Here is a 16356-nt window from a genome sequence, read left to right on the forward strand (position 1 = left end):
TATATTTGCATTAACTGGATTTGTGATATTCAACATAGAAAAACCAGTGTCAAAACCTGCAAGTCTCTCAAAACCTGCAAATAATTTCAGAGGTAATATGTTTTCAAAGCATAAACCAATGTGTTTCTGGACCTTTCCTCTAACAATACACTCTGGGGTCGATTTTCCCATGTTTAAGGGCCAGATTGCAAATGTATTTGCTGGAAATGGAAGTAGAGTCATGCTCCAGCAATGATTTTTATTGAGTAACTATAGATGAGAAAAGGCAGTTACTACCTGGCAAAGACCCTGCATTTTAAGTTTTCTTTACAAACTCTCTCTCTGCCCAACCCTTTAGTGCGGAATTGCAGGAATTTATAGTGATACGTGAAAGAAGTTGATACTCAAGACCAGTGGCTGCCAGACACCGTATTTCATTCTAAATCTGTTGTCAGCAGAGGGGTTTCTTGCACAGCTACAGCTGGGGGGGGGTGGTGGCTTCATAGCCACTGAATGCACACATTAGAGCTTTTTACATACCTCTGCCTCATTACTGGGCTGATATAGTGCTGGCAAAATCTGAATTTGCTTCTGGCCTCGCTCTTTCCTTCCTCCCGGAGTGCCATTGTGTGGTTTGGTTTTTTTTTTTAAAGCCTAGTTTTCAGGGATTCATTTAAGCATTTACTAGATAGTGCACACAGGGGACAAGACCACCCCAGCCTGCGGCAGGAACCTGCCTCTGCAGTTTGTGGGTTGTGATGGGCTGATCCTGAACTGCTCGAGTCAGTGGGAAATTTCCACTGAAGAAATTAGGCTCTGTCCTGAAAGCAGCAGGTAGGACTGCTCTGTCCATGCTCAGTGGGTCTGTCCCTCCCAGTCACAGCTTACCTAAATCTATTTGTTTCACCATTTTTTTTTCTTTTTCCAAGACTGCGTAAAGCCTGCTCTTCACTCTGCCTCCCCCACCCCTTCTGAGAAAGATGGTCTAGTTTCAAAGATGGGAGTGCTTAGAAAGTCAAAAGCTTATTAATAGCTCTCTGCTTCTTTTTAATCTATTCAAAAAGCTGTACAGTGTGTAAAGCTGTTGTGACATGATTTTTCTTTTTAATATCTCACCCTTTGACTGTCAGTATTTAAGGAAAAAGGAAACTAATCATCAGTCAAGGCTGTAATGCTACTGTTTTATAGCTGGTGTGGATCTCAACAGAAAATTTTACACAAGAGAAAGTAAAACGCTCTGCGTGTGTGTGTAAGTGCACACATGCATCTCACAGTCGAGGGTTCACAGAAAAAAACCAAGAACAGTATAATCATTAGCAAAATAGTATCAGTAAGATAACAAAAAAAAAACCCAGGGGGGAAAAAAGGCTATTTATTTCTTTGTAAATGGTTAATCTTGTAACTTTGTCATGTGTGCCTCTTTCCATGCAGAGGTATCAGCCCCCCCAGTGCGGTACTGCCCGCTCTCGCAGATTTTACTGAGGATGCAAAGTACAATGATTGAGTGGGGATGGACTCCACTGTCCTCCAGGAAAGAGCCATCCCTGCGGGTCGTTTCACCTTTAGCCCAAACTGACCTTTTGTCATTGCTGGGACAACATTTGAGCCACAGACACTCTTCAGTATCACTAGGGAAGCAAAGGCTGTATTCCCTACGAAGGAGTTCATGAAAATGAGTCCAAGATCCTCATTCGAAATGGAGGACGGAAGTATGGAAAAGCTAAATATAAATCAACACAGCTTATCAGGACGTGACAAGTGGGATATAATAATCTACTACGAGTATTTTAGTGTATGAAACCAAAATACCAATTCACAGCATTTGGCTCAGTACAAGTTGTTACAGAAGAGATTAGCAAAGTACAGGTGATAAAACACCAGCTCAACCTTATATGAGGCACAGAAGGAATTCCCAGAAGCGGGTATCCCAAAACAGGAGAGTCTAAAGACAGCAGCGACCGAAGCAGGACGGTAGTAATGGGAGGGACCTGCCAGTTTTCTGCCCAGCAACTCCTCCGAGATGGCAGCGATGCTGCTGGCTGGGCTAACTGTGGGCTTCAGTCCCCATGCACGTTGTGAACTCTCCCTCGCTCCCCAAAAATACTCTGGCATGTTTTGGCCTTGACCAACACGTCTCAGGGCAGGTGATCATAACAGTATATGCATGTATATATACATACACACACATATGTTATGATCATATATATATACACACACACATTTGTATCTAGAGAAGAGGGATGTGTGTTTGTGCATAGCTATGCATGTGTAATACAAAACAAAGCTTGCAAGATGCCTGCAATTTTGAATCTAGAAGGGATATTAAAAAAAAACCCCAAACCCTCCAATCACTAACCCTTCCCAACAACTAAAAACCTCATTTGCAACTCACACACTCTTAAGCTTCGGATTTGGTTTGCTTGCCTTCCAGGCCTCGGTGTGACAGTATCTGACATCTGGCACAGCCGGATCACTTAAACATGAAAGATCAAACACTTCAAAGAGTCTCCGAGTGGTTTTGGAAAGGGAAAACCCATTTGTTCTCAGAGTCAGGTAAGGTAACATACTGGAAGTAATGTGTGGTACCCACAATAAAAATAAACTAATGAATGCAGTCAATTTAACAAAAATTTAAGGCAGGTTCTGACCCTAGATGACACAACTCAGCCAATGGTGTACAGATAGACAAGTTAGTTATAACTGTATACCTGATGAGATGATAATTGCAGAAATGTTTGAAAATACGTTTCATGCTTTCATGTGGTACTTTAATATTGCACATACAGAGGAAAGGTGATGGAATAACATTTTTAACTTTGTAATTAGCACTGTAATAATGTTGGCTGTTTAAATTAGTTAATAATATTAAAGAGGAGCTCTAATTTAATAACAGAGATGCAAAACCAGGTATTTCAAAGTGAGGGTGGCTTCCCCCCAACTGTATTCAATATAATTTTGTCTTCATTTATACTGTAGATAAAGGCCACTGTAGAATGTATCTGTGTTTATTCAATTTCCCTGGATAACTTCAGAATAGACAGAAAAACACCATTTTCAAACTGGGGAAGAAGTAAAATGGAAAGCCACCCCCACCCCCCTGCCCTGCTAGTTCATTAAAAATCAATTTTCATGTAATTTGAAAAGTTCTGGTTTTGGTACAGTTATTACCTTCAGTTTGGTTTCATTTCTGCCTTTAAAATATAGCTTTCTAGAGACCTTACATTAACTTCACAGATTACAGCTGACATTGAACAGAGGTATAAGGTATAACCCAAATATAAAAGACCGTCCATTTCCATGCATGATTAAATGCTGACTCAAGGTACTGCAGTATTTTTGATCCCCAAAGTTTAATAAAATTCAGGACAGGCAATAAGGAGTCGCAGACAAATTAAAATTTATTGAGACAGACAAAAATGCAACTATTTCAGACTACAGTTAAGCATTTACAGTTAACCAAAGATAGCAAAATGCTCACATTCCACTTAATTCCTTATGGAAAAAGCATTCAGAATTTACTATGCAATTCTACTCACTATGATAGTCTACATCCATCTACAGTAGGGACATCAAACTGAAACACGTAATATTTGGATCTCTCCTCACTGATCTACACGTTTAACAGTAATGGACATCAACAGCATTGAGAAAAGTATAAAAAGACCAAAACCCACCTACTGTAGAAAGGGCTTTTTGATGTATAGTAACTGTACAAAGCAGTCTATGTATTAAAGGAACTTGAATGGCATACAGAAGGGACTGCAATAGAAGCCAACAAATGTAGGAAGCTAAGCTTGAGCGATCTGGTGGTCTGTACCAAGTGGGGACCTTAGATCTATGTCATTTGCTGCTTGAGGGGAAAAATGCTACAAAACTCCTAATATCAAAATATTCCCATGCCAGAAATGTACACTGAGACTAACAGACTAGGCTGGAGAGGTGGAGAGAAGCATTCACTAACAAACAGTGTTGTTTTAAATATAAACTTTACATTTTCAATATAAACTGTAGAATAAATATTAAATAAACACTTCAAATGGTTTAAAATGATAGTACAGAATAGCTTAAAAAAAGGCAAAGAAAAGGAAAAGGATTCTTTGCATTCACAGCAAAGGCCAGTAATGACCCAAAAAACCCAACTGTGCTGAAATCTGAACTCAAGGAGATTTTGATTTAACCACAGTAGTTAAAAGGACACCTTGAAACATAAAGCAATGCCTAACAGTATTTCATAGTCTCTAATATGAAAAGAAAATGAGATTAAAAATTGGTTTGCGTCTCTCAAAGAATGGGACAACTCTGATTCCATTTTTCACCAATGAGAAAATGTTTGGAAGGTCAATGACTGGATGCAGATGAGAAGTCCTGCTTTGCAAAAAAAAAAAAAAAAAAAAGGAATTAAATTAAGCTGGAAGCAAATTAAATCCTTTACAAAGCATGACGAATGGAAGGGGCTTGATCTGGAAGAGAACTGGTTCTTGGTAGAATCGCTGGTTTCTTTTAAAGAAATAAAACATTTTCTTAATGCATCTTCCCAAATTGGACACACGCACACACGTATGCACACACATATATGTATATAAATGTATATATACAGACACACATGTATATACATATGTATATATAGGCTGCAGATCCCCCAACCCCTGGAGGATGCCAGTGGATCACAAAAGGGCTTTGCTAAATAACTTTGTGGTATTTGGGAACTTGCTCTTAAAGCAATCCACAGTCTGAGCTGCCCTTCCAAGCACGACAGCCTGTCTGCCCTGTTCCTGACTAGGCTGTGACCCCTTGCGATGTGACACTACTCTCTTTAAACTCTTGTAGTCGTACCCGGCGGAACTAGTCAATAAAATGGCATTTTTCCAATGCTGGCCCTGATTCAGAAGAACATCTGAACAACTGAAGCAGGTGACTGAACGATCGCCTGGCCGGGGGTGTTTTCCTGAATCCAGGCCAGCGGGCTTAAACCGTGTGTGTGTGTGTGGACAGTAATTGTTTTCTAGTTTAAGAGAAAGCTATAAAACCTGCCAGCTCCGATTTGGGTTAGTTGCACGTGAGAGATTACAGCTAGGAGAGGATCAGGGGTGTTGAGGAATGGATGGTGGTGGCAAGTCTGCTCATGCAAACTGAAAGATGTCCATATTCACTTTTAAAGGCTTATTTAACAGCTTTTATTTAAGCATCTTGCATGTTTGCACGTGACACAGAAGGGCTGCAACCTTGGACCCTGGAGCTGCTGGGCAGGAGAAGGGATTTACTCTGTGGCCTTTGAAGTAAGGCATAGTTCCAGGCTAAGTCGTTGCAAAGGGACACAGGACAGCAGAAAACACTAGTTGTGTGCGGAGAATGAGTCCAGTCAGGAAGATAAGCATAACTCTACTGATTCTGGACCTCAGTTTTATGTCAGAGTGAAATGATAACTCTGTGCCTTAGGCAGGTCCCACACAGGACAGCAGAACTAGACCCAGAGGGTGTGGGTTTAATTAATAAAATACCAGAAGGAAACAAGCCATGATGTTCAAGAAGCAAGCTACTGATGGTGTTCAATTGCTTCTCACAAAATCATACTATTTAGGGAAGCAGAAATGCTGGTTGTATCTGTTCCTCTTGCGACTCAGCATCATTTTCTCTGAAAGGTAAGTAGAAACAGCGTGTGTGTGTGTGCGCGCGCGCTGTGCAGCTCACGGACAATGATTTTAAAATAAATTTTCAAAAGCTATAGGAAAACCAAAGGGATTTGAGGCTGGGCAGATTACAGGCCTTTTGCAAACGACTGCGATGGCAGATTTTTGGGAGGATGCGGGGGCGTGAAACAACACACAACAAATTCCTCACAATTTTACACGTCCTTCTGCATTAATAACAATTACGCAGGCTTGCTCTTTGTTCTCAGGTCATCTAGATAAATAGGAAATGAAAGAGGAGAGAACAACTGAGCCCCTGCAACACATGGTGTCTGAAAGGAGCTCCTCTTCTCTACTGCTCTTGGGATCACGTCTGAAAGCAGAGGTCCTACGCAGAGGGGGAGAGGGGCTGCGGAGCCCTGCCAGGCTCTGCAGTGGGCACTGACTTTGCAGAGGGCTGAGGACCACAGCCCTTGGGCCAGTGACCCTAAAAAACCTGACTTCTGCCAACCAGCATGGTATTTTCCTGCTTTTGAGCAAATATATAACCAGCCATGCTTTGACTGCACACTGTCTCCACCTCTATTTCCCACACTAACTGAGAGGAAAAAAAGATTCGATCTAATTAGTTTTCTGTGTAACAAGCACATTTTTCGTTCTGCAAAATAACTCACAGGCAAATCACAGGCACTGCTAAAATACTTACATCTGCATCCTAACGCAAGAGTGGGGTTAAGGTACCCCTTACTGTTTCTGAAAACAGCAGAAATAATAACAGGTCACCACAGTACATTACTGCATCAGAGAACTGCAGTGGGAAAGGATACAGCAAATAATTTAATGTCAATATGCTGTGATACAACTGAAGATTGATGAATATACGGGAGATGCTGAGGGAATCACAGATTGTATTTTAATACTATTCTCTTTTACGTGTGTGTATTACGAGTGTGTAGCTTGTCACACTGAGCAAAGGGGTTATGCTTTTGAAACACGGCCACTTGAAGTTGCTTTTTTAAACAGGCCAAATAAATATTAACTATTTAAATTAAAGAAATGACAGCTTATTACTTTTGATGGTTAGTGTCTTTGACAGCTTTATAATTTTGGAATGAGGCATTGCTAAGAGTAAATGAAGAACAGGCAGATCCATAGTGTGTGAGCAAGAAGCGGAGGCTGCCTGCACGATGTTAGTGCAACTCTTAGTGCAAAATGAGTTCAGACAGAAGCTGAGGAACAGCTATGGAGGTGGTTATGATGCTACAAATTCAGAAAACACTTTTTCCTTAAACACTTTGAAAGGCAGATGGAGTCTGTTCCCTGCCTGTAGGGCTTGCTCCATGATAGCTGCAGGTTCTCAGCAGCTCTTAAGATCAAGGCCGTGTTCCTTAACCAAATAAAGTGTCAGTGAGCTGATCTATGCTCTGGTGGGAGCTTTGCCTTCAGTGTGGGCTGGACTAAGCCTGTTGGACTCATTCTCGGAGAATGTAAGGAAGAGAAAATCCCACCAGTGGGTTTATTTCTGGATTAAACCCCTGGTGCTGAGCAGCCAGAAGTCACTATCCAAAGAGACTGATTACTTATTACTGGAACATAACAAATATGAACTAGAAAATGAGGCACCTACTTTTCCTTCTTCATAAAAGAAAAATAACTGTTTCTGATATGACCCAGGTAACAATTTATGACGCAAATTCTCTAACATGAGAAGGGCTTCTAAGCCTTGTATTGGTTTGTTGAGCCCCTTCTGCGATTCTTCTTTCACAGGATATATTTCATAAGCTGTGTGAGTGAGGATTAAGACATGAAATGTTTTTGAAACAAAACTCATTGCCCCCATTAATAGAACAAAAATCCCCCAAACCAACTGAACAGAAGTTGTATTCCAAACAGTCCTTGCTGGGAAAAAAAGTTGTCTTCCAAATTAAACGGACTATACAAAATTAAATTCAGTAGAGAGGGAATATTTGTGCCAGGTACTCTCAGATACAATTGCAGAGATATGATGTGACTTGCAATATTGTGCAAAACGTGAGTCCTCATTATGATGGGCACTACCATATATAACCAATTTCATCATCCTTATCATCATCTTCATCTTCATCATCTTCATTAGCTGCTCTTACATGTATCTTCAGTTTCCCTTCTTTGTCTCTTTTTGCTGCTTCAGGTTCCTCTTCCAAATCATCCAACAATACAACAGATCCACCACTGCCAAAATCCCCTGAGGTTTCTTGCTCTTCTTCTGAAACAGGTGAGCAAGAAAGGTCATTCCCTCACATGACACCAAATCCCTCGTTCATCACTACCTTTGTCATTCAAGCCACTGTCATTTGCAATGTGACTTTCTAAATTCATCAGTTCAGCTATTCATGAAACAACCTCTAAATTTCAATTTTCATCCTGAACTGGGATAAATATATATCAATTTACTCTGAAAAATTTACTTGCATGAAAAACTATGCATCGCCCTCCTCCTAGAGACTCAACTTGAGAGTCTCAGTTCACAGGCATGCAATCATTACTTGTTTGTAAATACTTTCATCCCATCACAACTCTGTAAACCAGGCTAAAAATATTCCACAAATTGATTTTATATGAGTGGATAAACCATGCTCTGCAAATGTAGCTGTTGAGCTTAACATCTGTGATGTGATTCTGGGCCTCTCAGACCTTCTAGGTATCTGTCTTTTCTGTTCTTTCTCGCAGAAGAAAGTTGCATCCACAACCATCGCTGTGGCTCTCTGAAGGAATGTGGCTGAAATCTTGGTTGCCTAGGTGTAACAGCTATTTGGTGATTTCACATATCTATATAATATTGTCTTGTCAGGAATTTTATTGGGCGTGGTTGTTAATTTATAAAATTTTACACGTTTAGGCCTTCCTTTGTCTGGAAAGACATTTTTCATGAAGTCCCAGTAAATGTGTGTTCCAGAGTATACAGAACAATATATTTAATAACCATGCATAGCAAACCCATAGCCTTAATTTTAATATCTCAATTAAATTTTCCAGGCTGCTAGCAAAAATAGCTTCTTATCAGTGGTTACTGCCTTTTAACTTCTTCTGCACCCCCCCAGTCCAAAGGACCAATACATATATAAGGGCCCCATTTGTAGTCTGAATGGGAAAATACAGGAACACTTTAAACACTGGTAGTCATGTTTCCCTGTTGTCATTTTTGTTATCATACTCCGTCGTACAGCAATGGCAGGGCTTACAACAGTGTTAATGCCTTTGTTGTCCGAGGAAAGCGCATCATTACTCACCACAACTAACTGTCCCTTGCTTTCTTGAGCCAGCTATCTCATTCCCGTACTTATCAACACACCAGCACTGCCCTGTGCTGCCATGGCACTGAGTGGCTTTGTAATAACCTTCTTCATTGCACCGTGGGATGAAAACACCTGAATAAAATATAAGGTATAATCAGTAATGCAAGCCTCTGTAGGAGCAAGCAGGTACATAGAGTATTATGAACGTGTCACTTATTTACATGAAGATCTTTACAATGTTGGCAAGAAAATACATGGGATTATCTGGTACCTAAAAGGGAGCAGAAATTATATATGATTATTTTTGGCCACCCTGTTCACTGCACAGTGCATAAATGTTTGTGCATATATAGCACATGGAGGGTGATGGCATACGGTACTAAAGATAGGTTCAGTCTGCCCCTGAATGATTAATATTCCCGCAGAGCCCCTTTCAGGTTTAACTCCTGGTTTTAAACTTTTCTTCCCAACTGGATTACTACCCCAACTTCATTAATTCTGCATTTGCCTTCCATTTGCACTCCTTCAGTGTTTATCATATAAGTCCTTCCACAACACTAATTATCCCTGGAAGGTATCTGCCATCTGCTTGCTATTCATACTAATCTCAAGCACAACTTTCGACTTACTGAGTGTTCCCATGTACAAAAGGAGAAGTAATGCATAAGCTTTACAGAGAGGGACAACAGGATTTGAAGTCAGTAAGTCTTTGGATTTGAAGCCCAAGATTTGTCTCACAATAAACCCAATATAGTTCAGCTTTGTAGTGTGTGGTTTATTCTGGTTTCTGCAGACAGGGAAGCTCTCGGGAGAAACCCGTTTTATTGTTCCCACCATTTTCAGCAGATACAGCAAATGTACTTCAATATGAAAAGCCCTCTTGTCCTTCAAGATGAGTTAGCTTTATTCCCAGGGGAGGTCAATACAGTCATTTTCCCTTCTTTGCCAATTGCTTCAATTTGAAACATGGCAGAAACTCACCCTTGCCCCCAAATTTCATGTCTCAAATAATTTTTGAGAAAGTATTTTTCTCCTTTGTCAAAGATACCAGTGATTTACTGGTCATGCAGTAAGTTTCTTAACTAGTTCCATGTGTATAGCACCTCTTCAGACAGTTCATGTGTCAAAGGGGCTATGTCCACTATTTCTCACAGAAAAAATGAATGAGAAGGTGCTGCCCAAATGTCATGAAATTTCCTATATAAAAGAAAGACATAAAAGGGGAAGTCACTCAGTCTCATACACACACAGGCACATCTATATAAAGTGAATCCTTGAATTTCCAAACTCATCGCCCTGCAGATCTTACCTAATGTTTGAGTGCCACTAATGTAGGTGTGGAAGATGAGAGCAGAAATCTTTGAACATCTGTAGAAATCTTTGTATATGGGATCAGTTTTGGAGACCACTTCACATCCATTAGTGAAAGTATTTTAAACAACTTCAAAGCATGATCTTATAGCAGATTTGCTTAAAAGTACCACCATTATGTTCACATACAAATGTAAGGATACCGATGACTACCAAAGACCCATTTTCACTATTTATAAAAAAAATAGTTCTAATAAACATGTACGTGTATTTGCTTTTGTAGGTTTTTACTCACTGTTCAATCCTTTATTTCAACATTGATTGAGAATTTCTTTTTTTCATATTTATGCTCCTGTCCTCTCTCTGTTAAGCACTCCAGGTGTTTATCAGACTATACACAAGCTTGGGAAAAGCGCTCAGGTGCTGATTTTGAGCTGGTGTAACTCAGCGTAGCTGTACCCGTGCCACTGGAGCTCCCCTGTTACATCAGATGAGCATCTGGCTCCAGGGAAGAACCAAAGGGGGAACCTCGGTGGCATTACAGGGTGAGCAGAGAGCAGCCTCTGCATTTTAAACTGTCTCATGCTTTCTCTTTTCCTTAGGCAATGCAACCTTTCCCTTCTTTGAAACAGGCCTTTTTGCATAGTTTCACTGTGTTTCTTCTAAGGTACTAAAAAGTTCCACACTGCCTGTAAAAGCCATAGATTTAAAAATAAATTATGGCCCAGGCTCACTGCCAACATAACTGTGCGTGGAAAGGATTCACACTTTGGGTCACAGCGAAGAGTAGAAGGTACTTTTCCTTCTGCATAGGAAATTTGTGCCAATTTGTATGTAACACTGGAGCTTTAAATATTTAGCTACGCATACTAATGTCACAGTATTTGCCAACCATCAGAGGGAAGATTACAGCATGTCCTCTCCAATGTGTCAGGTGCAGGTGATAATCTGGTGAGGATCGCGAGTCACTGAGAGCAAGTGTTGCACAGCGTGGTGATTCGTCCTGTAAATCCTACACAAATCAGCCCCTGCGTTCATTAGAAATAAGCTCTGGCTACAAGCTCTGCTAGTCTGGAGCATGGCATCCACACAGCCCATTTAGTGGAACTCTTGCACCTCATAATTTGGTCTGGCATCAGACAACATCTGCAGACTTTGGAAGGAGAAAGGAATTTTCCTCTCCAGAGGTTCTTGCACAGGCCGTGCTTCCCCACAAGTGTGGAGGGGATCCCTGGTGGACCAGCTTTGCTATTAAGCACTACAAAATGTTAGTCACTCCCCACTGAACTGCCTCAAGCTAGTGAATCCTGCTTCCCTCATCTCCCTTTGTCCCATGGAGTATGTAAGTATTCCATGCAAACTTGAACAGCACTGTTGCACCTATATCCTCTTTACGGATCCAGACCTATCTCTCTTTTTCTTTTTTTTGCATCATTTCCTTATCTATATAATGCTCCCCTTCCTCAGAGGACATGGGGAGAATAATTATATGCTAAAGATAGTGAAGCACACAGGTAAAAGCCTGACAGAATTAAGTGCTAGCCAGCATAAAGCTCCTTGTATTAGCTATTATATTAGCTGAATTCACAGGGCTGATACAGAAGAAAATAGTGACGGGAGTAGAAATTTATTACCTTAGTGATGTGGGAGAAGCATTATCAGGCTGCACAGTTGTATGTTCTAAAAGTACACTCTCTGCAGTTAATTGTACTCTAGATAAATCTGGTAGGAAAAGATGAATAGTGCTGTTTACTTTTTAATTCAGTCCCCTGGGATGCTAGACTTTATTTGAAAGCCTCCAAATTCAACATATCTAATGGCAATGGCTTTGAAGTACTTTGTTGCAACTGTCATGTGTTTTGAAAAATATATAGAGAACAAAATATCAGAAGTCATCATTTTTTATCAATAGATACAAGTTAACAGAAATCTTTTTCATGCGTACTGCCCAGACTGTAAATGCTGTGCTCTGTATGTCAGGGACAGAGGAGGAAAGAGAATAATTAAAGGTTAGTTTCTCTGAAAATATTCATCTCTCTTTTCAATCTTTATTGTTGCTACAAGTGTGTTTTTTGTCACGTGTATGTTTTGGTTTCCATTTGCATGATTTTTCAGTCAGTGAAGAGAAAAGACAATGTTTTCCGCTGTATAAATAGCTATGAGATCAGATTAAAATCTTACAGACAGGTGCCATTATGCAGGCAGACTTTCAAGGTAGGTGAAGCAAAGAGTTCCTCTCTATATTATAATTTTCTAGCTTGTGGAACAACCTATGCCTGACACGTCTTGATTTGTTGAGCTTAGCCACTTTCATCCTTCACTTTTTTTAATACAGTTGACTAGAAGTTATTTGTGGTAAGGGACCATTCTTAGTGCTTTTACTTTGTCATTTTACTCCTGCTATTGTGATCAGATCCCAGTGACATGTGCTACAACTGCCTGCATGTTGTACTACCTGCAATACAGCCATCATTTTTCCCTGCACACTGGAACAAACCACTTATGTTTCAACCTAGATGACATTTATTGCATATAGCAAATAACAGCAAAGCATAAAATAAATATAGGATAGCCAAAGCTATCTATTAGGAACTGGGCTTCTTATTCTTTTAGGTGGCTTTGAAAATCATGACACCCATGAGACAGAGAACACGGTGACTTCCTCTGCCACAACATGCATTTGAACGCAAATGCAAAATATTTACTGAACGGAGCATACATACAACTGAGTGATCAATCCTCCCTTTGCTCCCACAGCTATGAACAGCAGGAGCTGTAACTCTGAAACATCTTAATCTTTATGTGAACTTGCTATGAAAGGATGATGGAACTAAACCATAGTGCCTATGGCCTTTGGGAATGTTTATTCTTAGTTTAAACCAACAAATCCAGGTTGGGATTGTTCGTAAGGTACCTGAACCTTGCGTCCAAATGGCAGCAGCATTGGGAAATGGCAGGGTTTGGCAAAGATGAGCTTTGCAGAAGCTCTGTTTGTAGGGTCGGCTAATCAGACTAAAACCTGAGAGCAACCTGAGAAGCAGAGTGCAATCTGAGAAGCATTGCAGCAGAGCTGACGTGCATGCTCTGTGCTGCAGCTAGTGATGCTGTAAGAACCTGACACGGGTCCGCGATGATGGGCCCGACAGCCCGGGTCTGAGGTAAGCCAGACTCTTCAAGGGTGAAATGCAGTGCTTGCTGTAAACAGAGACTTTAATCTGTACCGGTATGCCTCACATGCTTTGGCTCTAGGTACACAAATGCACTAGGACAGAAGTTTCAATAAGATACCACCACATAAATGCTAGGCTACAGAATACTCTGTGATTTTAGGGTATGGAATCAGTTACCTTAAATTTACTCAGTTCAACAACCCTATTTTTTAGCAATTAAATGGCAAAATGCCATATGGGGATTTATTTCACCTAATTTTAGATATGCATCAGAGCAGTGTAAGTTTTCAATCAGTTCAGTGCCCCAATAGTCAGTAGAGAGAAGGGCAGGCATTATCACATCTTACCGCACAGAGCATCTGGCAGGGCTGCCTAAAATGAGATGAAATGAATTCCCGTTTCCATACACACAGAATATACTGAAGTATTTTTAAGGGTGATTAGGCAAAACCGAAGCCCAAGGAATGCATGCATTACACCATAACTGGAAGAAGACGTGAACCCATTGGTTATGGTCTGTGGCACCTTCAGTCTCCCTTAAAAAATGGGAGGCTTGACTATCAAGCAGCCTCCGTACTTATTCTGACCTACGAGGTGATGAAGGCAGTACTGAGCTCTGTGCAGAACAAGGCTTTGCATTTCTGGAGAGCTGTAAATTAGTTCTGAACCCATTGCCACACTGACACCTGTTCTGTACGTTGCTATCTCATTATTTGTTTAATTTCATAGTGTCAGGCCTACACTCTGTGGTGCATATTCCTGACTCAAAACATTAGTCTCTAATTGAAAAACCATTACTGCATATAAAGTTACAATAATCACAGAAGCTTTAATTAGTTGAGTAAATGAATAGCAAGTAATCAAACTTACCCAACAGACTCTTCCCTCTACTTAGCTTTTGAATTCTATTCATTTCATTCTGGCAAGGAAGACCTAAAATATAATGTATGAGAATCAGTTTCCAGATGGTACGGGACAGACTCTGTAATGACTGGCTTCACTACTGACATGAAATGTAGACTACTGTACACCTGGGAACGAAAGAAGCCCATATGCTGGTACTGTACTGCAAAACAAATTTATGTCATTAGCTCCACTAATTAAAAAAAAAAAGCAACACACTGTAGTTGAGAATAGTGTTTGGGGGCCATTTTCATTGTTAAACCATTTTTTCCTCTCTTTTCACCCAACTGACATAATGCCAGCTCTTATTTATGATTTGCTAATTGACTAATTTTTGCATTAATAAAGGGTAACTTCTTGAGCTTTCTATCAGCAATAGAGCTTATTTCTAGACTGTGTGCACTGGCACTTACTACTTCTTTGTTTGTTTTAATGATCAAGGGATATTAATGTAGTTTGTCTGTCACATTAAACACTGTTACACAATGCCCTTTCACACCAGCGCTGGAGAAAAGAGCTTTTTAAGGCCGCTGACTGCCAATTACCAAACTACCTCTATAAGCAGGTCAATCAAACCTGAAACGCAGGGAGACCCAAACAACTTCTCTTTGTACTGCAAATTGCACAACTCACCGCCCGGCTTCTGGAAGCAGTAGCACCACTCGTTGTTTGAAAGCTTTCCGTCTTTGAAGGAGTCGCAAGAGTTGAAGAGAGGCTTGACGCATGGCTCATACTTATCCAGATAAATGGCACTGATCTCCGAGGGATCCAGCAGCAGGTCATAGTTCATGTCAAGTTTGTTGAACATCCAGCCTAAGGAATCCTTACAGATTGGTAGTATGCTGGTGTCAAATCCTGTAAGAAGATAGGCAAATATCTCCAGCTGAACCCCAGCACGCTCACTGCACAGAAATCATTGCTAAGCTGAAGCCTTGCTAATATTTTTTGGCTGGACTCTGAACATTAACCTGATTTGCCCAAAGCAGAATAAAATTCTAAGACTGAGCTGATTGTGTAAAGCTTAAAACCCAAGCACAGCTACAGACTAGAGCACTACTGACACTCTTTAGGAGCTGTGGGGTGGGGAGGGTTGAGATTCATAGCCGATTACTGTAATTCAAAGTTATTTCTACTCAGAAAATTCTCACTTTTTTTTTCTGTCCTCAGTCCAAGTGGGTTGGCCTTGTTCCAAGAAACTGAAATATGATGAGAAAAGGCTGCATCCGCTGTATTTTCAAACTAGACTGAGCCTGAACGCGATCTAAATCCTGTTTCCCAGACCTGTTTCTAGTTCCCTGATCAAATTCTTTCCTACAGTGCTCTCACCTCCCACCTCCCATCCTAGGTTTTCACTCTTCAAAGCCCTGCCTCCTGTGGTGGACAACAAGATGCTTTGATCTGGATTGCGAGCTGTCTGGGGGAGACAGGGGGAGAGAAGGGACGAAGCGTCTCTTTTGCTTGCACCACGCTGAAGAACGGCACTGCTTCAGCTGGCAGCTCCAGAGAGCTGCATACGCTCTTGCATGCCACACCAGCACTATTCCTTCTTGCGGCCTCCAGCGTTGTGCAGCAATACAGGATTCTGCTCTTCCAGCGCTTTGGAAACCATCATCATCATTCATTTTAATAGCCCAGTTCCTTAAAAGACTGCAGCAGCAGCAGCGGTTATCACAGAAAGACCAAGTCATGCATATAGATACCCACGATGTATATGAGATACATGTTCCAGTATTCTGCAGTCCCCACAAAAACAGTGGCCGTGCCTTCTTTCACAAAGACGACAGAGCATTATAAATGCATACTGTCACTGTATTTTTCAATGCTTGGTACAAATACAGACTAATTTCCATGTTATTTATCTATGATGCAAGAAAGTATATTTGCAATGCAGAACTAATAAATCTGATAAGGATATTGGTTTCAGCAAGGACTCAGAAACACGCATACATCGGCTGGGGATTTATAGGCACAGAGGGTACCCGAATCATGCACCCTGGGCTCCTCGTGCTCCCGCTGTTCCAGCTGTGTGCGATAACCTGCCTGTGCACTGTTCGTTCTGCTATGGGCCACGTGGAGAAACCTGATGGGCTT

General features: G+C 40.9%; 1 protein-coding gene across 1 annotated transcript in view; it reads right to left on the reverse strand.

The window, feature by feature from the left end:
• Positions 1 to 3359: 3359 nt before the first annotated feature.
• SPOCK1 (SPARC (osteonectin), cwcv and kazal like domains proteoglycan 1) overlaps positions 3360 to 16356 on the reverse strand; it is a 325307-nt gene continuing 312310 nt past the window's right edge. The window contains exons 8-11 of the mRNA XM_069773050.1: positions 14899 to 15120; positions 14233 to 14295; positions 8876 to 9013; positions 3360 to 7851 (exon numbers count right to left, since the gene is read on the reverse strand). Coding sequence (XP_069629151.1) covers positions 7661 to 7851; positions 8876 to 9013; positions 14233 to 14295; positions 14899 to 15120 — 614 coding nt within the window. The 3' untranslated portion in view covers positions 3360 to 7660. The remainder of the gene's footprint in view (positions 7852 to 8875; positions 9014 to 14232; positions 14296 to 14898; positions 15121 to 16356) is intronic.

The sequence above is a fragment of the Haliaeetus albicilla genome, chromosome 27 (genome assembly GCF_947461875.1).
Source record: "Haliaeetus albicilla chromosome 27, bHalAlb1.1, whole genome shotgun sequence".
Classification (NCBI taxonomy): Eukaryota; Metazoa; Chordata; class Aves; order Accipitriformes; family Accipitridae; genus Haliaeetus; species Haliaeetus albicilla.